The sequence below is a fragment of the Oncorhynchus nerka genome, linkage group LG22 (assembly GCF_034236695.1).
Source record: "Oncorhynchus nerka isolate Pitt River linkage group LG22, Oner_Uvic_2.0, whole genome shotgun sequence".
Classification (NCBI taxonomy): Eukaryota; Metazoa; Chordata; class Actinopteri; order Salmoniformes; family Salmonidae; genus Oncorhynchus; species Oncorhynchus nerka.
This window is the reverse complement of record NC_088417.1, coordinates 25,545,699-25,571,285: the sequence shown is the minus strand read 5'-3', so window position 1 is coordinate 25,571,285 and position 25,587 is coordinate 25,545,699. Positions and strand designations below refer to the sequence as shown.

Here is a 25,587-nt window from a genome sequence, read left to right as displayed (position 1 = left end):
ACTGTAAACACATACCTCCTGCAAAACACCCTGGAGACAGAGTACTGTAAACATGTACCTCCTGCAGAACACCCTGGAGACAGAGTACTGTAAACACGTACCTCCTGCAGAACACCCTGGAGACAGAGTACTGAAAACACGTACCTCCTGCAGAACACCCTGGAGACAGAGTACTGTGAACACATACCTCCTGCAAAACACCCTGGAGACAGAGTACTGTAAACACATACCTCCTGCAAAACACCCTGTAGACAGAGTACTGTAAACACATACCTCCTGCAGAACACCCTGGAGACAGAGTACTGTAAACACATACCTCCTGCAAAACACCCTAGAGACAGAGTACTGTAAACACATACCTCCTGCAAAACACCCTGGAGACAGAGTACTGTAAACACATACCTCCTGCAAAACACCCTGGAGACAGAGTACTGTAAACACATACCTCCTGCAAAACACCCTGGAGACAGAGTACTGTAAACACATACCTCCTGCAAAACACCCTGGAGACAGAGTACTGTAAACACATACCTCCTGCAAAACACCCTGGAGACAGAGTACTGTAAACACATACCTCCTGCAAAACACCCTGGAGACAGAGTACTGTAAACACATACCTCCTGCAAAACACCCTGGAGACAGAGTACTGTAAACACATACCTCCTGCAAAACACCCTGGAGACAGAGTAATGTAAACACATACCTCCTGCAAAACACCCTGGAGACAGAGTACTGTAAACACATACCTCCTGCAGAACACCCTGGAGACAGAGTACTGTAAACACATACCTCCTGCAAAACACCCTGGAGACAGAGTACTGTAAACACATACCTCCTGCAAAACACCCTGGAGACAGAGTACTGTAAACACATACCTCCTGCAAAACACCCTGGAGACAGAGTACTGTAAACATGTACCTCCTGCAGAACACCCTGGAGACAGAGTACTGTAAACACGTACCTCCTGCAGAACACCCTGGAGACAGAGTACTGAAAACACGTACCTCCTGCAGAACACCCTGGAGACAGAGTACTGTGAACACATACCTCCTGCAAAACACCCTGGAGACAGAGTACTGTAAACACATACCTCCTGCAAAACACCCTGTAGACAGAGTACTGTAAACACATACCTCCTGCAGAACACCCTGGAGACAGAGTACTGTAAACACATACCTCCTGCAAAACACCCTGGAGACAGAGTACTGTAAACACATACCTCCTGCAGAACACCCTGGAGACAGAGTACTGTAAACACATACCTCCTGCAAAACACCCTGGAGACAGAGTACTGTAAACACATACCTCCTGCAGAACACCCTGGAGACAGAGTACTGTAAACACATACCTCCTGCAAAACACCCTGGAGACAGAGTACTGTAAACACATACCTCCTGCAGAACACCCTGGAGACAGAGTACTGTAAACACATACCTCCTGCAAAACACCCTGGAGACAGAGTACTGTAAACACATACCTCCTGCAGAACACCCTGGAGACAGAGTACTGTAAAAACATACCTCCTGCAGAACACCCTGGAGACAGAGTACTGTAAACACATGCCTCCTGCAGAACACCCTAGAGACAGAGTACTGTAAACACATACCTCCTGCAGAACACCCTGGAGACAGAGTACTGTAAACACATACCTCCTGCAGAACACCCTGGAGACAGAGTACTGTAAACACATGCCTCCTGCAGAACACCCTGGAGACAGAGTACTGTAAACAAAATACCTCCTGCAAAACACCCTGGAGACAGAGTACTGTAAACACATACCTCCTGCAGAACACCCTGGAGACAGAGTACTGTAAACACATACCTCCTGCAGAACTGCAGTCATAACGCTGTTCCAAGGCACAGCATTCATTGTTGTAATGCACATTCCTGATTGTCCATGGATGTTGTGATTGTGTTCTGTTTTCCTGTCAATAACTGCTATGTGTTGATGAGGTTACTATATCTATTGCTACTCAGCCAACATCAGCCATGCGTTAATAACTGCTTAACAAGCAAGTTGGTAGTGAAAGCATAGTTGCAACATAACATATTGCAACCAAGTGCATTCTACTTTCTAACACTGTAAAAGGGACTAACGTTTATCTCCACATGGGAGACAATTGAGATTTTCTCCAGCCCCCCCGTGGCATGACAGTAATCTATTCAGGGAAGCTAGTGACCAGGTGTGGCTGGTGACTGTGTTATTACACTGCTGACCTGACCTGCACTGCTGACACACACACACACACACACACACACACACACACACACACACACACACACACACACACACACACACACACACATAAACACACACACACAAACACACACACAGGCCCCTGACACACTCACTGCAAGTCAGGGGAAGTTTGCAGGACCTGTTTGTTGTGAGGAATGTCATAATCAGTCTACTCTAATCACTCATGTTCTGTTCCCATTGCATGTGTGTGTGCATGTGCATGTGCATGTGCGTTTGTGTGTGCGCTTGTGTGTGTGTGTGTGTGTGTGTGTGTGTGTGTGTGTGTGTGTGTACATACGTGTGCGCGTGTGTGTGTGTGTGCAGTGAACAGTTTAAAGGTATGTATAGTGAGTGAGCACAGTGAGTGCTCAATAACACATCTAATGTTATTTGATTGGAGTTATATAAGTGTTCAGGTTTCATACTCTGACCAATCCCCATACACAGTGACTATGAGCTTTTCCTTATTGTAGGTTAATTATCGGCAGCTTTTCAATTTACTTTCAGGTATACACATTAACATGAACTATACATATTAAGAGCATATATACACAAGTATGTGGACACCCCTTCAAATGAGTGGATTCAGCTATTTCAGCCATAACCGTTGCTGACATGTGTATAACATTTCAGCGTGCAGCCATGCAATCTCCATAGACAAACATTGACAGTAGAATGCACAATACTGAAGAGCTCAGTGACATAGGATGCCACCTTTTCAACAAGCCAGTTTCTGACCTTCTAAAGCTGCCCCGGTCAATTGCCTAGTGCTGTTGTTGTGAAGTGGAAACGTCTAGGAGCAACAACGGCTCAGCCGCGAAGTGGTAGGCCACACAAGCTCACAGAACAGGACTGCTGGGTCTGTCCTCGGTTGCAACACTCACTACCGAGTTCCAAACTGCCTCTGGAAGCAACGTCAGCACAAGAACAGTTCGTCGGGAGCTTCATGAAATGGGTTTCTATGGCCGAGCAGCCACACAGAAGCCTAAGATCACCATGCGCAAAGCCAGCTGTCCGCTGAAGTGGTGTAAAGCTCACCACCATTGGACAGTGGAGCAGTGGAAATACAGTTTGCATAGTGCAAACTGTAAAGTTTGGTGGAGTAGGAACAATGGTCTGGGGCAGTTTTTCATGGTCGGGCCCCTTAGTTCCAGTGAAGGGAAATCTTAATGCTACAGCATACAAAGATATTCTAGACAATTCTGTGCTTCCAACTTTGTAGCAACAGTTTCGGAAAGGCCCTTTCCTGTTTCTGCATGACAATTTCCCTGTGCACAAAGCGAGGTCCGTGCAGAAAATGTTTGTCGAGATTGGTGCGGAATAACTTGACTGGCCTGCACTGAGCCCTCAACTCCATCGAACACATTTGGGATGAATTGGAACATTGACTGTGAGCCAGGCCTAATCGCCCAACATCAGTCCCCAAACCTCACTTAGCTCGTGGCTGAATGGAAGCAAGTCCCTGCAGCAATGTTCCAACATCTAGTGGAAAGCCTTCACAGTAGAGTAGCAGCAAAGGGGGGACCAACTATATATTACAGTTATTTTACAACAGCTAGAAACAATTTCTCAATACTTATGTCTCTTTTTCAAAACTTTTCACACAGTGAGCACAACATCAGTCTATGTGGGCTAAACTGTGGATCATTTTTCATTGCTTTGGCACAAAATGCATTCAATGACTACATCTTTCAAATTTCATGATTTCTTTTCTCACTCAGACACAACCACCACCAAAACTCGATGTACCTACAGGCAAATTTGCACATGTTTACATACTCTTTTCAAAACTGTTAAACTTAAGTTCAAAACCTAACATAACACAAAATTGAATAAGACTACATTTCTACATTTCTACGGTAATATCGGATTGAAATGTATTCCAAATCTAAAAAATGAAATACAATTAGACCAACCACAGCTGATTCCCATTGTAGCTGAACACCTACCCAGGTGTTCGTCTTTCAATTTCATTACCATCTATACAAAAGGGGACATTTTAGGAATAATGATGTACTGTAATGTAAACATGGACCCAGCCAGAGATAGAGAAGTGGCTGACAGAGGAGGAAGAGTGGCTGGGAGAGGGAGAGGAGTAGGTATGTGTGGTGGAAGAAGACCGAGAGGAAGCTCAAGAGCTGTAGTCTCAGATACGATTAGGGCGACTATAAATGACTATGTAATAAATCATGGTCTATCAATGAGAGTGGCTGGTCTGAGAGCGCAGCCAAATCTGCAACGCTCAACAGTGGCATGAATTGTGAGAAAGTTCCGGCAAAACAACAGGTAAGATGTGCATTCTGCATCTGACTGAACTGCACATTACAGAAGTCAATTGAGCAAAGCCTCCAAACCCACTTGTGCGTAATTGTTTTTGTAATTCTGCTTAGGACCCAACAGTTACCTCCCACAGGCAGGAAAGGTAGGATTTTCACTGCTGTGTAGGAAACTGCAATCGTTGATATGGGAATCAGAAACAATGGCATAAAACTCACAGAGATTCGGGACAGAGTGTTGGCGGACAACATTACATTTGGAAATATTCACAACGTAAGCATAACAACTATTTCTAGAGTCCTGAAACAACATCAAGTCAGGATGAAGCAGTTGTACACCGTCCCCTTTGAGAGGAACTCTGAACGAGTCAAGCAACTCAGGAACCAATATGTCCAGGTAAGATGACTATAAAATACAGAACTGGTTTTGAACGAAACCAAACAGGGCAGAGGCACACCATGGCATGTTTTTAGGTATAATGTAAACTACCGTAATAGCCTAACTCTTATGTTGCCTTGTGGATTTATTTTAGAGAATCATTGAGATTGAAGCCAGGCAAACAGCCCACATATTCATCTTTGTGGATGAGGCTGGTTTCAACTTGGCCAAAACACGGCGGCGAGGAAGGAATGTGATTGGGAAAAGAGCCACAGTGGATGTCCCGGGCCAGAGGAGTGCCAACATCACAATGTGTACAGCAATATCGTCTGATTGATTGCTGTTACACAAACCGCTAATTGGGTCATACAACACCGAGCGTCTCATTACATTCCTGGGTGACCTCTATGGAAGGTTGTGCCAGGTGAGGAAAGGGTTGCAGTGAGGCGAAATCAGGCAACGTTTGTAATTGTATGGGACAACGTGGCATTTCACCACTCCTGTGCAGTCACAGAGTGGTTTACAGCCCATCCCAGGATGGTGTCACTTTTCCTCCCACCATACTCTCCATTCCTCAATTCCCATAGATGAATTCTTTTCCTCATGGAGGTGGAAGGTTTATGACCACCATCCACATGATCAAATGTCCATCCTGGACGCAATGAATACTGGATGCCTGGACATATCTGCAGAAGATTTCCAGGGATGGACCAGGCATTCCAAAAGATTCTTTCCTAGGTGTATTGCCCAAGAGGACGTAAGAGGTAATGTCGATGAGAACCTGTGGCCAAATGCAGAAGACAGGGTTGACTAGCATTGCTACTGTATCTGTATTGGTAGATGGTGTATATACAAATTCTTGTATTTTGGAATCACTCAATTCCAAAGAATGACATAAAAGATATTGAAGCATATTGAATCATGTCTGATTCATTCCTGTAACATATACTGCAGTGAATTCTAAACAGTAGAGAGGTGTCATTCTTGTTTTGTAAAGACATTTTTACAAAAGAAAACATTGTGTAATGCTACCTGTTGTTAGTGTTTTTTAGGTCATTGTTTTATGAGTGACAAAGTGTGCTTGTTGGGTAACAACCTTTGCTAGTGTTACGGAATAATTAGTTGATTTGAGACATGTATGAAGTGTTTTGGTAGTTTTAGTGCATTTTGGATGTGAAATTAACTGCTGTGCCAAGCCAAAAGTTGGTTAGGAGAACTGTGTGAAGAGTTTTGAAAAAGTGACCTAAGTATTGAGAAATGGGTCCTAGAGATTGTAAAAAAAACTGTAATGCTCATGATTTTGGAAGGAGATCAGACTGTTAAACAGCCACCACTAACATTGAGTGGCTGCTGCCAACACACTGACTCAACTCCAGCCACTTTAATAATGGGAATTGATGTAAAATATATCACTAGCCACTTTAAACAATGCTACTTAATATAATGTTTACATACCCTACATTATTCATCTCATATGTATACGTATATACTGTACTCTATATCATCTACTGCATCTTTATGTAATACATGTATCACTAGCCACTTTAAACTATGCCACTTTGTTTACATACTCATCTCATATGTATATACTGTACTCGATACCATCTACTGCATCTTGCCTATGCCGCTCTGTACCATCACTCATTCATGTATCTTTATGTACATATTCTTTATCCCTTTACACTTGTGTGTATAAGGTAGTAGTTTTGGAATTGTTAGTTAGATTACTTGTTGGTTATTACTGCATTGTCGGAACTAGAAGCACAAGCATTTCGCTACACTCGCATTAACATCTGCTAACCATGTGTATGTGACAAATACATTTGATTTGATTTGGACGAGCAGCTGTCCACATACTATCGGTCATATAGTGTATGTACTGTACTACTTGTAGTGTACTGCTTTCTTGAGTCTGTGTTTTGAGGGGGGTTCTCACCTGTTTTTCCACAGCTGCCAAACCTCCCCAGACATTCCTTATGGGCTCCAACACCACACTTGGAGCAAAGGTACCCCTGGTTAAAGATACCCCTGGAAGAGAGAAGAGAGAGACAACCAGTGTTACTCAGTGTGGCATGTGAGTGTGTGTGTTTGTGTGTGTGTGTGTGTTTGTGTGTGTGTTTGTGTGTATGTGTGTTTAACTATACTTGTGGGACATTTTGTTGGTTAAGGTTAGGTTTTTGGTTTAGAGTTAGGGTTAGGGTTAAGGTTAGGGTTAGGGTAAGAGTACGGGTTAGGGTTAAGGTTAGGGGTTAAGGAAAATAGGATTTTGAATGGAACTGAATTGTATGTCCCCACAAGGTTAGCTGCGCAAGACTGTGTCTGTGTGTGTGTGTGTGTGTGTGTGTGTGTGTGTGTGTGTGTGTGTGTGTGTGTGTGTGTGTGTTTGTGTGTGTGTGTGTGTGTGTGTGTGTGTGTGTGTGTGTGTGTGTGTGTGTGTGTGTGTGTGTGTGTGTGTGTGTGTGTGTGTGTCTGTGGGATAAAGAGAGGCAGTAAAGAAAGAGGAGGAGGACGAAGAGTCTTTAAAAGATGTGACTTGGTGCCATTCCAACTCCCCTGTCTCGGGTTCAACCATCCGTCATCGCCTCTCCACTCCTCCCTACATGCGGCGGTACTTTCTTTTACATAACCGCTCCAGAACCTCCTGCTGATTACAATGATGTAAAGCCCGGCCGCCCCAGACTGACTAACTCTCCTGGTGAGCCACGCACACAAACTAGAATTAGGGTTGAGCCAGGGTGTGGACATCCATGGTAGCTAAGGTATGGGTTAGGGTTGAACCCAGATGTGGAATTGAAGCTGGGGTTAGGGTTAGGGTTATGGGTGAGGCTAGGGTTAGGGTTGAGCCAGGGTGTGGACATCCATGGTAGCTAAGGTATGGGTTAGGGTTGAACCCAGATGTGGAATTGAAGCTGGGGTTAGGGTTAGGGTTATGGGTGAGGCTAGGGTTAGGGTTGAGCCAGGGTGTGGACATCCATGGTAGCTAAGGTATGGGTTAGGGTTGAACCCAGATGTGGAATTGAAGCTGGGGTTAGGGTTAGGGTTATGGGTGAGGCTAGGGTTAGGGTTGAGCCAGGGTGTGGACATCCATGGTAGCTAAGGTATGGGTTAGGGTTGAACCCAGATGTGGAATTGAAGCTGGGGTTAGGGTTAGGGTTATGGGTGAGGCTAGGGTTAGGGTTGAGCCAGGGTGTGGACATCCATGGTAGCTAAGGTATGGGTTAGGGTTGAACCCAGATGTGGAATTGAAGCTGGGGTTAGGGTTAGGGTTATGGGTGAGGCTAGGGTTAGGGTTGAGCCAGGGTGTGGACATCCATGGTAGCTAAGGTATGGGTTAGGGTTGAACCCAGATGTGGAATTGAAGCTGGGGTTAGGGTTAGGGTTATGGGTGAGGCTAGGGTTAGGGTTGAGCCAGGGTGTGGACATCCATGGTAGCTAAGGTATGGGTTAGGGTTGAACCCAGATGTGGAATTGAAGCTGGGGTTAGGGTTAGGGTTATGGGTGAGGCTAGGGTTAGGGTTGAGCCAGGGTGTGGACATCCATGGTAGCTAAGGTATGGGTTAGGGTTGAACCCAGATGTGGAATTGAAGCTGGGGTTAGGGTTAGGGTTATGGGTGAGGCTAGGGTTAGGGTTGAGCCAGGGTGTGGACATCCATGGTAGCTAAGGTATGGGTTAGGGTTGAACCCAGATGTGGAATTGAAGCTGGGGTTAGGGTTAGGGTTATGGGTGAGGCTAGGGTTAGGGTTGAGCCAGGGTGTGGACATCCATGGTAGCTAAGGTATGGGTTAGGGTTGAACCCAGATGTGGAATTGAAGCTGGGGTTAGGGTTAGGGTTATGGGTGAGGGTTAGGGTTGAGCCAGGGTGTGGACATCCATGGTAGCTAAGGTATGGGTTAGGGTTGAACCCAGATGTGGAATTGAAGCTGGGGTTAGGGTTAGGGTTATGGGTGAGGCTAGGGTTAGGGTTGAGCCAGGGTGTGGACATCCATGGTAGCTAAGGTATGGGTTAGGGTTGAACCCAGATGTGGAATTGAAGCTGGGGTTAGGGTTATGGGTGAGGCTAGGGTTAGGGTTGAGCCAGGTTGTGGACATGAAGCTAGGGTTAGGGTTAGGGGTTAGGGTCATGGTTACACACAGATGTTGTAAACACACCATACACACAGGTGCACTGCACATGCTCAGTCAGCTCACACTCTTGTAACTCCCCTTCTCGCCTAGTATATTTGTCCTCTTGCATGCTCACATATATTTTAAATATATTTTCCCCGTCTGACATCCACCTGGAATGGGCAGTTATGGGCCATTTAGGGTCATCAGCTGGGTCTTCTTCACATCATGCGCCCCCAGCCATGAAGTGATCCATATATTTAACTAGGCAAGTCAGTTAAGAACAAATTATTATCTACAATGACGGCCTACCGAGGAACAGTGGGTTAATACCTGCCTTGTTCAGGGGCAGAACAACCGATTTTTACCTTGTCAGCTCGGGGCCAGTAACCTTGAGACCCAACGCTCTAACCACCAGGCTACCTGCCGGCCCCAAACAATATATACCCATTGGTTGTAGACACAGGTTCAGGGTTGTCAGTCAAAAAGCTGTTGCTGTCCCCTTGAGCAAGGTACTTAACCCTAATTACTCCTGTAAGTCGCTCTGGATAAGAGTCTGCTAAATGACTCCAATGTCAAATAACATGTAGTATGTGTGCGTGTGTGACCCCGTACCTTAGCAGCATGTGGCAGTAGCTACAGGATGTAATTCTGTCGAAGGTGTGCATCTTGAACTCATGGAAGTTACTGTTGCCATTCTCTGGACGTATGTTGGATCTACAAGACATGGGCAAGAAAGGATATGAAGATTAGAAAAGACAAGTGCAATCGTACATTGGCAGTTTCACATTGTGACGTTAAGGTAACTGCAGTCAGCTATACTAGTAGCAAATCTCGGTTCCACATTGGAACTTGACTGTAGCTCTACAGTCTACATACAGACTACACGGTACTTTGATACAAGCTCGGCAGTTTCTGTATTACTTCCATAAGTCGTTATGTTTACATGTTGCCCATAGTAACACCTGACGTCAGGGGCCTTCACCTAATTTTTGCCAATTATAATAAATAAAAAACCTGATAGCAACCCGAGACAGACTTCCTGATTCTTCCCACATGAAAAAAATATGACAGTATACTGTAGAATACTACACTACACAATGTAGTATCCCTCGATCATGTGTAATACTTACTATAGAATGTTGTAATATACTGTAGAATACTATAGTAAATACACAAGTAATGTTCGCAAAACCGCTACAGTCCACAAAAACACTACACTGCTTTTAACTATATTAAATACCAGACTATTTCATTTGCATATACCTAACCCATTCCCCTCCCCATATCACATTTTGTGCCACCCATAAGTGAGAAACCTACATGCCAAGTATACACCATATTGTGTTCTCTACAGGTTATAGAAAAGAGCAGAAGCTTTGAACTAGTCAATCACCACCTTCCGGAGACACCTGAAACCCCACCTCTTTAAGGAATACCTAGGATAGGATAAAGTAATCCTTCTCACCCCCCCCCCCCCCTTAGAAGATTTAGATGCACTATTGTAAAGTGGCTGTTCCACTGGATGTCATAAGGTGAACGCACCAATTTGTAAGTCGCTCTGGATAAGAGCGTCTGCTAAATGACTTAAATGTAAATGTAAATGTAACTATCCGTTCAGACACCAGTCCTACCTACAGTGCATTCGGAAAGTATTCAGACCCCTTTCCTTTTTCCAAATTGTGTTAGGTTAGTGCCATATTGGGGCGGCAGGGTAGCCTAGTGGTTAAAGCGCTGAACTAGTGACCAAAAGGTTGCAAGATCGAATCCCCGAGCTAACAAGGTAAAAATCTGTCATTCTGCCCCTGAACAAGGCAGTTAACCCACTGTTCCTAGGCTGTCATTGAAAATAAGAATTTGTTCTTAACTGACTAGCCTAGTTAAATAAAGATAAATATATATATATATATACATATTCTAAAATGGATAAACAATAATGTCCCTCATCAATCTACACACAATTTATTACGTAAGTAATAATGAAACTCGAATTTGAGCTCAGGTGCATCCTGTTCCCATTTTTTAGATGTTTCTACAACTTGATTGGAGTCCAACTGTCGTAAATTCAATTGATTGGACATTATTTGAAAAGGCACACATCTGTCTATATAAGGTCCCACAGATGACAGTGCATGTCAGAGAAAAAACCAAGCCATGAGGTCGAAGGAATATTCCGTAGAGCTGAGGAAGGGTCTGAGGAAGGGTCTGGGGAAGGGTACCAAACAATTTATGCAGTATTGAAGGTCCCCAAGAACAAAATGGAAGAAGTTTGGAACCACCAAGACTCTTCCTAGAGCTGGACGCCCGGCCAAACTGAGCAATCGGGGGAGAAGGGCCTTGGTCAGGGAGATGGTCACTCTGACAGAGTTCCAGAGTTCCTCTGTGGAGATGGGAGAACCCACCAGAAGGACAACCATCTCTGTAGCACTCTACCAATCAGGCCTTTATGGTGGCCAGACGGAAGCTACTCCTCAGTAAAAGGAACATGACAGTCCCTACGGTGAAGCATGGTGGTGGCAGCATCATGCTATGGGGATGTTTTCAGCGGCAGGGACTGGGAGACTAGTCAGGATTGAGGGAAAGATGAACGGAGCAAATTACAGAGAGATCCTTGATGAAAACCTGTTGCAGAGTGCTCAGGACCTCAGACTGGGGGTGAAGGTTAACCTTCCAACAGGACAATGACCCTAAGCACACAACCAAGACAACGCAGGAGTGGTTTCGGGACAAGTCTCTGAGTGTTCTTGAGTGGCCCAGCCAGGGCCTGGACTTAAACCCGATTGAACATCTCTGGAGAGACCTGAAAATAGCTGTACAGCGATGCTCCCTATCCAACCTGACAGAGCTTGAGAGGATCTGCAGAGAAGAATGGGAGAAACTCCCCAAATACAGGTGTGCCAAGCTTGTGGTCTCATACCCAAGAAGATTCGAGTCTGTAATCGCTGCCAAAGGTGCTTCAACAAAGTACTGAGTACAGGGTCTGAATATTTGTATAAATGTGATATTTAATTATTTATTTATGTTTTAATTTGCAAAACACTTAAAAAATGTTTTTTATTACAACATTCATACTATAGTTAACTGTATATACTACAGTAAACTACAGCTAACACGACAGTGAATACTATAGTATTTATTCATGTGGGTTAGGTCAAGTAATCCAGAGTTAGTTTGAGTACAGTGCCATTATATTAGCAGTCTAAATGTGTCGCCTCCTCTTCACTGTCTTGAGCTGAACTGAGCTGCAGCGCGTGACAAAACAACAGTACTGGGATCAGTCAACAGTCTCTCCAGGGAGCCAAGTGACTCAGTGATTGTGTGCCAAAGAAACTGAAGGAGCGTTTCTCTCTCGCTCTCTCTGTCTCTTGCTCTCTAACTCTTCTGCCTCTCTCTTTCTGTCTCTCTATCTCTTTCTCTTCACAGTCTCTCTGACACTCTCTCTCTGTCTCTCTCTCCTGTCTCTCTCTCTCCGCTCCAAACTCATTAATTCCACTGAGTTAATCAAGCTCAAGCTTCTCTCAGCATTGCGTCACGCCTTTTAACTTTTTTCTTCCCCTATTTTCTATTTTCTTCTCTGATGCTGTCTTTTTTCTTCTTCCTTCCTTCCTTCCTTTCCTCCATTTCTCTTTTTGTTTCTGATATCACCGGCATAGAACAGTCCAACGTACTATTTAATATAATTGACCCTTCACTAAGCCCTGCCCCAGAATTTTCGGCAACCAATCGCAGCGTTTCAATGGATAGCAACTGTCGTCGAGTCCAACACCTCGGACATTCTCATCTTTAAATCACATGAAAGCCAGTGAATGCTATGGCAAAAACTGAGTTTAAATGACTAAATAATTGAGGAGTACTTGCTACTGTGATTCTTGAATCCAAAATGATACTGTTGCTATATTGTTTGCTAGCTCAGCTGGTTAGCTAGCTCTCAGTCTCACCAAACATAGCTAGCTAGCCACTTAAAATAACTTATTTTCAAAATGTTTAAATATTTATTTTTATTTAACCTTTATTTTAATCATGCTGAGACCAAGGTCTCTTCTACAGATAATCCCTGAATTACAAAAATGACTGAAAATACACAAATCAATATAAATACCAATTAAAAGCGGAAAGAAAAACACGATCATAACAACAACAACAAACACTCATCAGTAATAAGGTCCTCAATCAGCTTTGTGAATTTCCCTAGAAGAACCAGAACATCACATTTAACTACATTTTGAAGATTGTTCTACAAATAAGGTGCGAATAAACTATGTAAAAAAAAAAATGTTAGCTAGCTAATTTAGCAATGTTATGAATAGAGCTCCCATCTGCTGTCGACATCAGGATAGTTATAGCTTCGACTGCGTGCTGACAGTGAATTCAGAGCCATTCAGTGGCTAGCTACACAACAAACTTTTAACAGGATCCTGTGAAGCAATTGTAATGACAGTCCACCACAACATACCCAAGTGTTTCCTGATTAGCAAGGGCTAGTCAGTCTGTGTTTCATTTCATTGTGTATTGCAAACACAGTTTGAGATCATTGTGGGGGGATTTCGAATGTGGTTGAATGGGGAATTGGGCTTCCAGGGAAAATGTTGTCCGAGGTTGGAACAGTAACCAAGGGGGGGGCGGCTCTTAGCAAAGGGTCAATTGTTTCCCCCCCTTTTTTTTCGCTGTAGCAGGTGCCCCCCCATCCCCGCTGTAAACAAATTATAAATGTCCTTATCAACACTAACAAAGCATCTAATAATCCCAGGTCCTCTGATCTCCACTCCTCCTCTCTAAAAAGCTACAGTGTGAAAAGGACCCCTGTCCTCCACTAGATGACCAGATGTGTTTGGGGTTTGGCTCAGTGGTATTTATGATGACAAGTGCATGTTAGATCACATGTGCGAGTGAAGTCCCCAACGAGACTGAGAGAGATGACACAGAGGACTTATAGGGACAATGTTCCTATATGGCCAAGTGTGCATGTAGTTGAGTCAATGGACTACTTGATAAAACCCATTCTGAGTCAGTCACTAATCAGCTTCTCTGTCAGGACATTGTTAGATATCCAGTCTATTACAGAGTGAATTTAACACACTGGTGTTTATTCAAGCAATTTGATAAAGTAGTTAAACATCCCTTTTATATTTGGCAATATTTGGCACAGTTTTATGTTTTTGTGCAAAGTAATTATAGAACATACAGTACACAAGTTTTATTCATTAATCAAAGCTGAAACGCTTGTGTGTATTTGCAAAGGAGCGTTCTCGTGCAAGCATAATATATAATTGCACCATTCACTGAAAGGAGTTTTGATTGTCTAAGAAATAGTTATATAGGTTTTTTCCAGGCAGTCAGTTCTGGTTGTTGTATCAGTCTGGTGATTTGGAGCAGGTGAGGGGAGGGGAGTCTTTGGTGTCTTTAGTGTTTCAGAGCAGGGTGCCAGGAGAGTTCAGGACTGTGACACTCATTAATCATGATCTGTACTTACCTGAATAACTGGAAGAGTGACACGTCAATACTGTGACACTAAGGCAGTACACACAAGAGAGGACACACACAAACACGTTATCTTTCTCTCTCACAGAAACACACACACACACACACAACACACACACTGCTGCAAGGGGAGTGAGACAGAGGCATGACATGGGACAGAACACACACTGCTGCAGGGGGAGTGAGGCAGAGGCATGACATGGGACAGAACACACACTGCTGCAGGGGGAGTGAGGCAGAGGCATGACATGGGACAGAACACACACTGCTGCAAGGGGAGTGAGGCAGAGGCATGACATGGGACAGAACACACACTGCTGCAGGGGGAGTGAGGCAGAGGCATGACATGGGACAGAACACACACTGCTGCAGGGGGAGTGAGGCAGAGGCATGACATGGGACAGAACACACACTGCTGCAGGGGGAGTGAGGCAGAGGCATGACATGGGACAGAACACACACTGCTGCAGGGGGAGTGAGACAGAGGCATGACATGGGACAGAACACACACTGCTGCAGGGGGAGTGAGGCAGAGGCATGACATGGGACAGAACACACACTGCTGCAGGGGAGTGAGGCAGAGGCATGACATGGGACAGAACACACACTGCTGCGAGGGGAGTGAGGCAGAGGCATGACATGGGACAGAACACACACTGCTGCAGGGGGAGTGAGGTAGAGGCATGACATGGGACAGAACACACACTGCTGCAAGGGGAGTGAGGCAGAGGCATGACATGGGACAGAACACACACTGCTGCAGGGGGAGTGAGGCAGAGGCATGACATGGGACAGAACACACACTGCTGCAAGGGGAGTGAGGTAGAGGCATGACATGGGACAGAACACACACTGCTGCAGGGGGAGTGAGGCAGAGGCATGACATGGGACAGAACACACACTGCTGCAGGGGGAGTGAGGCAGAGGCATGACATGGGACAGAACACACACTGCTGCAGGGGGAGTGAGGCAGAGGCATGACATGGGACAGAACACACACTGCTGCAGGGGGAGTGAGGCAGAGGCATGACATGGGACAGAACACACACTGCTGCAGGGGGAGTGAGGCAGAGGCATGACATGGGACAGAACACACACTGCTGCAGGGGGAGTGAGGCAGAGGCATGACATGGGACAGAACACACACTGCTGCAGGGGGAGTGAGACAGAGGCATGACATGGGACAGAACACACACTGCTGCAGGGGGAGTGAGGTAGAGGCATGACATGGGACAGAACACACACTGCTGCAGGGGGAGTGAGGCAGAGGCATGACATGGGACAGAACACACACTGCTGCAGGGGGAGTGAGGCAGAGGCATGACATGGGACAGAACACACACTGCTGCAAGGGGAGTGAGGCAGAGGCATGACATGGGACAGAACACACACTGCTGCAGGGGGAGTGAGGTAGAGGCATGACATGGGACAGAACACACACTGCTGCAAGGGGAGTGAGGCAGAGGCATGACATGGGACAGAACACACACTGCTGCAGGGGGAGTGAGGCAGAGGCATGACATGGGACAGAACACACACTGCTGCAAGGGGAGTGAGGTAGAGGCATGACATGGGACAGAACACACACTGCTGCAGGGGGAGTGAGGCAGAGGCATGACATGGGACAGAACACACACTGCTGCAGGGGGAGTGAGGCAGAGGCATGACATGGGACAGAACACACACTGCTGCAGGGGGAGTGAGGCAGAGGCATGACATGGGACAGAACACACACTGCTGCAGGGGGAGTGAGGCAGAGGCATGACATGGGACAGAACACACACTGCTGCAGGGGAGTGAGGCAGAGGCATGACATGGGACAGAACACACACTGCTGCAGGGGGAGTGAGGCAGAGGCATGACATGGGACAGAACACACACTGCTGCAGGGGGAGTGAGGTAGAGGCATGACATGGGACAGAACACACACTGCTGCAGGGGGAGTGAGGTAGAGGCATGACATGGGACAGAACACACACTGCTGCAAGGGGAGTGAGGCAGAGGCATGACATGGGACAGAACACACACTGCTGCAGGGGGAGTGAGGCAGAGGCATGACATGGGACAGAACACACACTGCTGCAGGGGGAGTGAGGCAGAGGCATGACATGGGACAGAACACACACTGCTGCAGGGGGAGTGAGGTAGAGGCATGACATGGGACAGAACACACACTGCTGCAGGGGGAGTGAGGTAGAGGCATGACATGGGACAGAACACACACTGCTGCAAGGGGAGTGAGGCAGAGGCATGACATGGGACAGAACACACACTGCTGCAGGGGGAGTGAGGCAGAGGCATGACATGGGACAGAACACACACTGCTGCAGGGGGAGTGAGGCAGAGGCATGACATGGGACAGAACACACACTCACATGGCCATGCCAAACTGCTCCAGCCATTTCTTCTTCAGCTCCTTGGTTTTGAAGAACAACTCGAAGCCACTCTGCCCCTGGTTGTGTGTCAGGTAGAACCCATAGGACCACTAAAACAGGAGACAAAAAGGGCAATGAGAGAGTGAACTAGAGAGATACAGAGGGAGCTAGATGAGGGGGTCATAGTGAGGTAGAATGGGGTAGTCAACATAGAAAGAAATAGAGTGGTGTATGCAGGGGGAGAGAGAGAGAGAGAGAGAGAGAGAGAGAGAGAGAGAGAGAGAGAGAGAGACTTTAACCACTTGTACATTGTTACAACATTGTATATATACATAATATGACATTTGTAATTTCTTTATTGTTTTGAAACTTCTTTATGTGTAATGTTTTGTATATTATCTACCTCACTTGCTTTGGCAATGTTAACACGTTTCCCATGCCAATAAAGCCCCTTGAATGGAATTGAATTGATAGAGAACACTGTATATAGACATAATATTAGACATAATATGACATTTGAAATGTCTTTATTCTTTTGGAACTTTTGTGAGTTTAATGTTTACTGTAAAAAAATCTATCTATTTAATTTGCCTTGACAATGTAAACATGTGTCCCATGCCAGTAAAGCCCTTAAATTGAAATGGAAATTGAGAGAGAGAGATGAACCAGTGTCCATGCAGCCCCAAGGCAGATAGGACACTGCAGAACTTAATCACTAAAGATTAGCCACCTTAAAGAATAGCCATTACTCCAGCGTCCCTGATAACAACCTGCTACAACCACCTCTCCTTGTTATTACACAGAGACAAGGCTGTCTTGAAAAAGGTATCCACATTTCAGTACAATAAACAAGTGTATATTCAGAGGTAATGTTGTGTGTTCTGCTAGAGTTATCTGCATTTGTAGTCTGCATGTACCTTACTGCTCAGTGCTCAGGGCAGCTGTGCTTATAAAAACAATGAGAACAGCCATTAAAGGGACAATCAAACTACAAATGGATGTACAAATTCCAGATTGACCATTTAAAGTGGTCTTCAGGCTGCAGTGATTGGGGTAAGCCACCAGCCAATCAGATAAGAGAAAGAGAGCCTCTTGACCAATCATAGGGTGTGTATAGGGGGTAGGTGGGAGGTCGTGTGAGAGGGTGGGGTTTGAAAACAAGCACTGTACACTATAGACCAGCATTCGTAGATTCCTAGCCTTATACGACAGACAAGGGGTTGTCATTCATTTAATAGGAAAGATGCATGTTGCTTAGATTTTGGCTTGATTATTGTCTAATTTCTTAACAAATTAAAGTTATTATAATCTAAATGATTATTATCCCCTGGGAAGCCATTGTGCAATGTATCATTATCCACAACAGTGAATATTATACTTTGCTGGGTGCTTGTTGCTGTGTGTGTGTGTGTGTGTGTGTGTGTGTGTGTGTGTGTGTGTGTGTGTGTGTGTGTGTGTGTGTGTGTGTGTGTGTACCATCAGGCACAAGGCAATGTTTAATAAACACACCATCTGGGGAAAAGGCAAGCTGTTCTATCCATCAAATCAACACAATATCTGATCACGCTCGTCAATGAATGTGGCAATCTCAATATGTGTCTGATTCGCTTTTAGTGACGCACGCACGCACACCTTCCTGTTCTCCTTATCTGACGTGGGGTTGTTGGTGATCTTGAAGTGGTGCAGGTCGATCACCTCCTTCATCTCATAGTTGTCTCCTCTCCTCTTACAGACGATCACAGCAGCATCGAACAGGAAGATGTGCCTGTGGTGTCAGAGGAAAGACACAGAGGGAGAGATAAAAAGAAGGTAAAGGAATGAGAGGTCTGATCACAGAATATTGCTGTTCCCCAGTGCTCTATTCCTGCCCCCAAACACACAATGTTTCCACTTCACAGAAGTCTTTGTCAGGTGAGATAAAAAGATGACTTTGGTTAGCATGAATACCCTTTTCAGAATGTATTATAAGTGCATTTGTAATGCCTGATTGAGTGATGCGTAATGCACTACAATAGCTGCTAATCAACACCTATTACTGGATCCATAAAGCATTACAAGCAAGCAGTAGACGAGGGACTGTAAAAAGACTTGATCTTATCTTGCCACGTTCCAGACAAACATCCATACATGCACTCACACAGAAACACACAGAAAACCACACACACACCAGACAGACATCTCACCGGTCCTGTTTGGCACGTTTGTCGATTGAGGTAACGCGTACCTCTCCGTCTCCTTTTGGTCTCCCATAGGTACTAAGAGACTGATTCTGAAAGGGGGTGGGGGTTGGAGGATGCAAGAGAGAAAGAAAGAGGTCACACTTAAAACTCAGCTCACTTCACAGTAATTTTTTAAATCAAGATGAGTTGCTTACAAGGTTTTCGATGGATTTCTGATACTGGGCTATGTCTCTCAGAGTCTCGTTGTCTCTCTTCACTTCATTGACGTACTGAGCCAGGTCCTACAGTACCCAACACAACACAGAGAACACAAAACAGCAAACATCAAGACTTGACATTCAAGATGGGCGCATTTTGGCATACACCATATGAGACAGGCTCACAACAAAAGACTGCTTTCCAATGGTCTTCCATATAGTAGTCGAACTAATAGTCCTGGAAACAGTTTACCTCCTGTTTCTTCATTAGTTCTACATTAGAGTGGAGCAACAGTATCTACAACTTCATGATTCAAATCGCACCACCTGCAATGTCAACATATTCTAGAGGACTTTCTCTCTCTCTCTCTCTCTCTCTCTCTGATTAGCATGATTCATTGTTTATGCAAGAGTACATTGTGTAAATCTTCCTCTCAACACAGAGTGAGTCTGGTTCAAGTAGCACTGTTTAAAATCCCATCTATCATAAGGTCTGAGATAATCAGCGCTGAAAAACACTTGGTTGCCGCCGCACCACATGACGCAATGCAGAGAAACACTCCAGGAACATTAACCACATTAGCTCCCTCAATCAATGTCAAGTGGATCATTTAGCCAATTGAAATCATCACAGACGCCCTCAGAGTAAATGTTCACTTTCATACCCGACGTGACTTGCTTCTAGTACTTTCCTGGTACGTGTCAAACTGTATTCACACACGCACATCATCAACACCCTGTACATCTAGACTAAAGAGACGACTGATTTTTTAAGTGCAGATGTCAGAAGAAAACAATGTCAAGCTGAAAAGAAAAAAAACGAATGATGCGCAAGAACTCTTTCTCAAAGAGAGATGGGGAGCCAGAACGACTTAATAGTATTATGTTGTACCTAATCTTGTCAGAGATATAGTTGAAGTCGGAAGTTTACATACACCTTAGCCAAATACATTTAAACTAAGTTTTTCACAAGTCCTCAGTTTTTCACAATTTTCACATTTAATCCAAGTAAAAATTCCCTGTTTTAGGTCAGTTAGGATCACCTCTTTATTTTAAGAATGTGAAATGTCAGAATAATAGTAGAGAGAATGATTTATTTCAGTTTTTAATTATTTCATCACATTCCCAGTGGGTCAGAAGTTTACATGCACTCAATTAGTATTTGGTAGCATTGCCTTTAAATTGTTCAAAAGTTTCGGGTATCCTTCCACAAGCTTCCCACAATAAGTTGGGTGAAATTTGACCCATTCCTTCTGACAGAGCTGGTGTAACTGAGTCAGGTTTGTAGGCCTCCTTGCTCGTCGTACACTTTTGTAACGGTCCCTCCAATACCTTGACTTTGTTGTCCTTAAGCCATTTTGTCACAACTTTGGAAGTATGCTTCGAGTCATTGTCCATTTGGAAGACCCATTTGCGACCAAGCTTTAACTTCCTGACTGATGTCTTGAGATGCTGCTTCAATATATCCACATCATTTTCCTTCCTCATGATGCCATTTATTTTGTGAAGTGCATCAGTCCCTCCTGCAGCAAAGCACTCCCACAACATGATGCTGCCAACCCCGTGCTTCACGGTTGGGATGGTGTTCTTCGGCTTGCAAACCTTCCCCTTTTTCCTCCAACCATAACGATGGTCATTATGGCCAAATAGTTATATTTTTGTTTCATCAGACCAGAGGATTGTTCTCCAAAAAGTACCATCTTTGTCCCCATGTGCAGTGCAAACCGTAGTCTGGCTTTTTATGACAGTTTTGGAGCAGTAGCCTCTTCCTTGCTGAGCGACCTTTCAGGTTATGTCGATATAGAACTCATTTTACTATGGATATAGATCATTTTGTACCTGTTTCCTCCAGCAAAGGACCCTGTTTCCTCAAGGTCCTTTGCTGTTGTTCTGGGATTGATTTGACTTTTCGCACCAAAGCACGTTCATCTCTAGGAGACAGAACGCGTCTCCTGCCTGAGTGGTATGACGGCTGCGTGGTCCCATGGTGTATACACTCGCGTACTGTTGTTTGTACAGATTAACTTCAGGCATTTGGAAATTGCTCCCAAGGATGAACCAGACTTGTGGAGGTCTACAATTGTTTTTCTGAGGTGTTGGCTGATTTATTTGGATTTTCCCATGATGTCAAGCAAAGAGGCACTGAGTTTGAAGGTAGACCTTGAAATACATCCACAGGTACAGCTCCAATTGACTCAAATTATGTCAAGTAGCCTATCAGTAGCCTATCAGTAGTTTCTAAAGCCATGACATCCTGTGCCTTTTCCAAGCTGTTTAAAGGCACAGTAAACTTAGTGCATGTAATCTTCTGACCCACTGGAATTGTGATACAGTGAGTTATAAGTGAAATAATCTGTCTGTTAACAATTTTGGGAAAAATAACTTGTTTCATGCACAAAGTAGATGTCCTAACTAACGTTTGTTTAACAAGAAATTTGTCGACTGGTTGAAAAACACATTTTAATGACTCCAACCTAAGTGTATGTAAACTTCCGACTTCAACTGTACATGTGTTGGTGGCAGGAGTGTTTTTAGGTTGTTGTGTGTAGGCCTAGAGTACGTGTGCCGTAGGTCTGGAGTGGTGCTGAAATAGCTAGCAGGTTGATAGAGTCATCGTTATGACCAATAATCTGGTCTCAAGGCAGATCTCAGTAGGAGGCATATGTGGACCTTCAGAAAGTATTCGCAACCCTTGACTTTTTCCACATTTTGTTCTGTTAAGGCCTGACTTTAAAATGGATTAAATTAAGATTTTGTGGCACTGGCCTACACACAATACCACATCATGTCAAAGTGGAATTATGTTTTTAGAATGTTTACAAATTCATAAAAAATGAAAAGTTGAAATGTCTTGAGTCAATAAGGATTCAACCCCTTTGTTATGGAAAAAAAAATACACAATAAAGTTACATGGACTCACTCTGTGTGCAGTACAAGTGGTTAACATGATTTTTGAATGACTACTTCATCTCTGTACCCCACACATACAATTGTCTGTAAAGTCCCTCGGTCAAGCAGTGAATTTCAAACACAGATTCAACCACAAAGACCAATGCAATTCCAATGCTTCGCAAAGAAGGGCACCTATTGGTAGATGGGATAACATTTTAAAAAGCAGACACTGAATATCCCTTTTAGCATGGTGAAGCTATTAATTACACTTTGGATGGTGTATCAATACACCCAGTCACTACAAAGATACAGGCATCCATCCTAACTCTGTTGCTGGAGAGGAAGGAAACCGATCAGGGATTTCATGAGGCCCTTGGTGACATTGAAACAGTTTAATGGCTGTGATAGGATAAAACTAAGGATGGATCAGCAACATTGTAGTTACTCCACTTAAAACGGCTTGAAAAACTAGGGCAAGACTTCAAAATGGTTGTCTAACAATGATCAACAACCAATTTGACAGAGCTTGAATATTCTTTTAAAGAATAATGTGCAAATATTGAACAATCCAGGTGTGCAAAGCCCTTAGAGACTTACCCAGAAAGACTCACAGCTGTAATCACTGACAAGATGATGTATTGACTCAGGGGTGTGAAAAGTTATGTAAATGATATATTTCTAAATTAAATTTTCAGTAAATTTACTAAAACTTCTAAAAACATATTTTCACTTTGTCATTATGGGGTATTGTTTGTAGATGGGTGTGGAACATGTTTTTTCAGGTTTTTAACACAACGAAATGTGGAATAAGTCAAGGAGTATGAATACTGAAGGCACTGTATACTGTGTTAGGCTGTGAGGTCTATGTTTAGTTACATTTTTTACTAACTAAATATATACAGTAATTAATACATAACTAAATATACACATGAATACATAAATACATATATACTGTAACGGTTGTCGTCGTCTGATGAGGAAGGATCGGACCAAAGCGCAGCATGGTAAGTGTTCATGACTTTTATTAAACTGAACACTGAAAAAAAATAACAAAGTGCAAAACGAAACCGAAACAGTCCTGTCAGGTGCAGAACACTAAACAGAAAACAACTACCCACAAAACATAGGTGGGAAAAAGCTTCCTAAGTATGGTTCCCAATCAGAGACAACCATATTCAGCTGTCCCTGATTGAGAACCATACCCGGCTAAAACAAAGAAATACAAAACATAGAGAAATAAAAGAACATAGAATGCCCATAGAATGTGACATATACAGTAATTAATACATGAATACCCTCGTAGCGGGACCCGGACTGGGGACCCTCGTTGCAGGCACCGGACTGGGGACCATCGTTGCGGGTCTTGGACTGGGCACCCTCGTTGCGGGCCCCGGACTGGGCATCCTCGTTGGAGGCTCCGGACTGGAGGGCGTCGCTGGAGGCTCCGGACTGGAGGGCGACTCTGGAGGCTCCGGACTAGAGGGCGACTCTGGAGGCTCCGGACTGGAGACTGTCGCTGGAGGGACGAGACGCAGAGACAGCCTGGTGCGTGGGGCTGCCACAGGGCCCACCAGAATGGGGAGACCTGCAGGAGGCCTGGTCCCTAGAGGAGGCACAGGATGAACCGGGCTGTGGGGGAGCACTGGAGCTCTGGTGCGCAGCCTTGGCACCACTCCTCCAGGCTGAATGCCCACTTTAGCCCGACCTCTCCAGGGTGCAGGCACAGGTCGAACCGGGCTGTGGGGGAGCACTGGAGATCTGGTGCTTACCACTCGCACCTCTCCACTTGGCTCAATGCCCACTTTAGCCCGGCACGGGCGGAGCGCAGGCATATAGGACAAACTGAACAGTCCCAGCGCACCGGAGACACAGTGCGCAGAGCCGGCGCAGGATACCCTGGTTCCGAAACGGCGCACCGGAGACCAAGTGCGCCTAGCTTCCACAATCCACCCTGGCTGGATGCCCACTCTTGCATGGCACTTGCGGAGGGCTGGCATATAGCGCATCGGGTTATGAGCGCGCCCTGGAGACACCGTGCGCTTTACTGCATAACACGGTGCCTGACCAGTACCACGCTGCTTCCGGTAAGCATGGGGAGTTGGCTCAGGTCTATAGCCTGACTCCGCCCCAAAAATTTGGGGGGCTGCCTCTCATGCCTGCTTCGCTCACTTGCCTCATATCTCCGCCTCTCAGCTTTAGCTGCCTCCAGTTCCTTTTTGGGCGACGATATTCCCCAGCCTGTCTCCAGGGTCCCTTTCCGTCCAGTATCTCTTCCCATGTCCAGGAGTCCTGAACCCTCTGCTCCTCCATACCACGCTGCTTGGTCCTTTGGTGGTGGGTAGTTCTCTAACGGTTGTAGTCGTCTGATGAGGAAGAATCGGACCAAAGCGCAGCATGGTAAGTGTTCATGACTTTTATTAAACTGAACACTGAAACAAAAATAACAAAGTGCAAAACGAAACCGAAACAGTCCTGTCAGGTGCAGAACACTAAACAGAAAACAACTACCCACAAAACATAGGTGGGAAAAAGCTACCTAAGTATGGTTCCCAATCAGAGACAACGATAGTCAGCTGTCCCTGATTGAGAACCATACCCGGCCAAAACAAAGAAATACAAAACATAGAAAAAATAACATAGAATGCCCATAGAATGTGACATATACAGTAATTAATTCATGAATACATATATACAGTAATTAATACATAACTACATATATACAGTAATAAATACTTCACTAAACATCTACATGAATACATACATAACTAAATATATACAGTAATTAATACATAACTAAAAATATACAGTAATTAATACATAAATACATATATACAGTAATTAATACGTAAATAAATATATACAGTAATTAATACATAACTAAATATATACAGTAATTAATACATAACTAAATATATAGAGTAATTAATACATAGATACATATATACAGTAATTAATACATAACTACATATACACAGTAATGAATACATAACTAAATATATACATTAATTAATACATAACTAAATATATACAGTAATTAATACATAACTAAATATATTAGTAATCAAAACATAATGACTCTATATATTTAGTTATGTATTAATTACTGTATATATTTAGTTAGTACATAACGAAATATATACAGTAATAAAAGTGTAACTAAACATAGAACAGCCTCAATTCGTCTGGACATGGACAAGGTGACGAATGCGTTCCACAGGGATGCTGGCCCATGTTGATGCCAATGCTTCCCACATTTGTGTCAAGTTGGCTTGATGTCCTTTGGGTGGTGGGCCATTCTTGATACATATGGAAAACTGGCACCTTCTAATACCCTGTTCAAAAGCACTGAAATCTTTTGTCTTGCCCAATGACCCTCTGAATGGCACACTCCAGCCTAAAACCCCAAACAGGAAGCAATGCAGAAGCACGGTGGCTAGGAAAAACTCCCTTGAAAGGCAGGAACCTA

General features: G+C 44.4%; 1 protein-coding gene across 1 annotated transcript in view; it reads right to left on the bottom strand.

Annotated features, from left to right (window-relative positions):
- LOC115105043 (guanine nucleotide exchange factor VAV3) overlaps positions 1-25,587 on the bottom strand; it is a 157,053-nt gene that overhangs the window by 44,543 nt on the left and 86,923 nt on the right. The window contains exons 12-17 of the mRNA XM_065007087.1: positions 19,227-19,313; positions 19,036-19,121; positions 18,485-18,617; positions 16,853-16,962; positions 9,615-9,716; positions 6,831-6,922 (exon numbers count right to left, since the gene is read on the bottom strand). Coding sequence (XP_064863159.1) covers positions 6,831-6,922; positions 9,615-9,716; positions 16,853-16,962; positions 18,485-18,617; positions 19,036-19,121; positions 19,227-19,313 — 610 coding nt within the window. The remainder of the gene's footprint in view (positions 1-6,830; positions 6,923-9,614; positions 9,717-16,852; positions 16,963-18,484; positions 18,618-19,035; positions 19,122-19,226; positions 19,314-25,587) is intronic.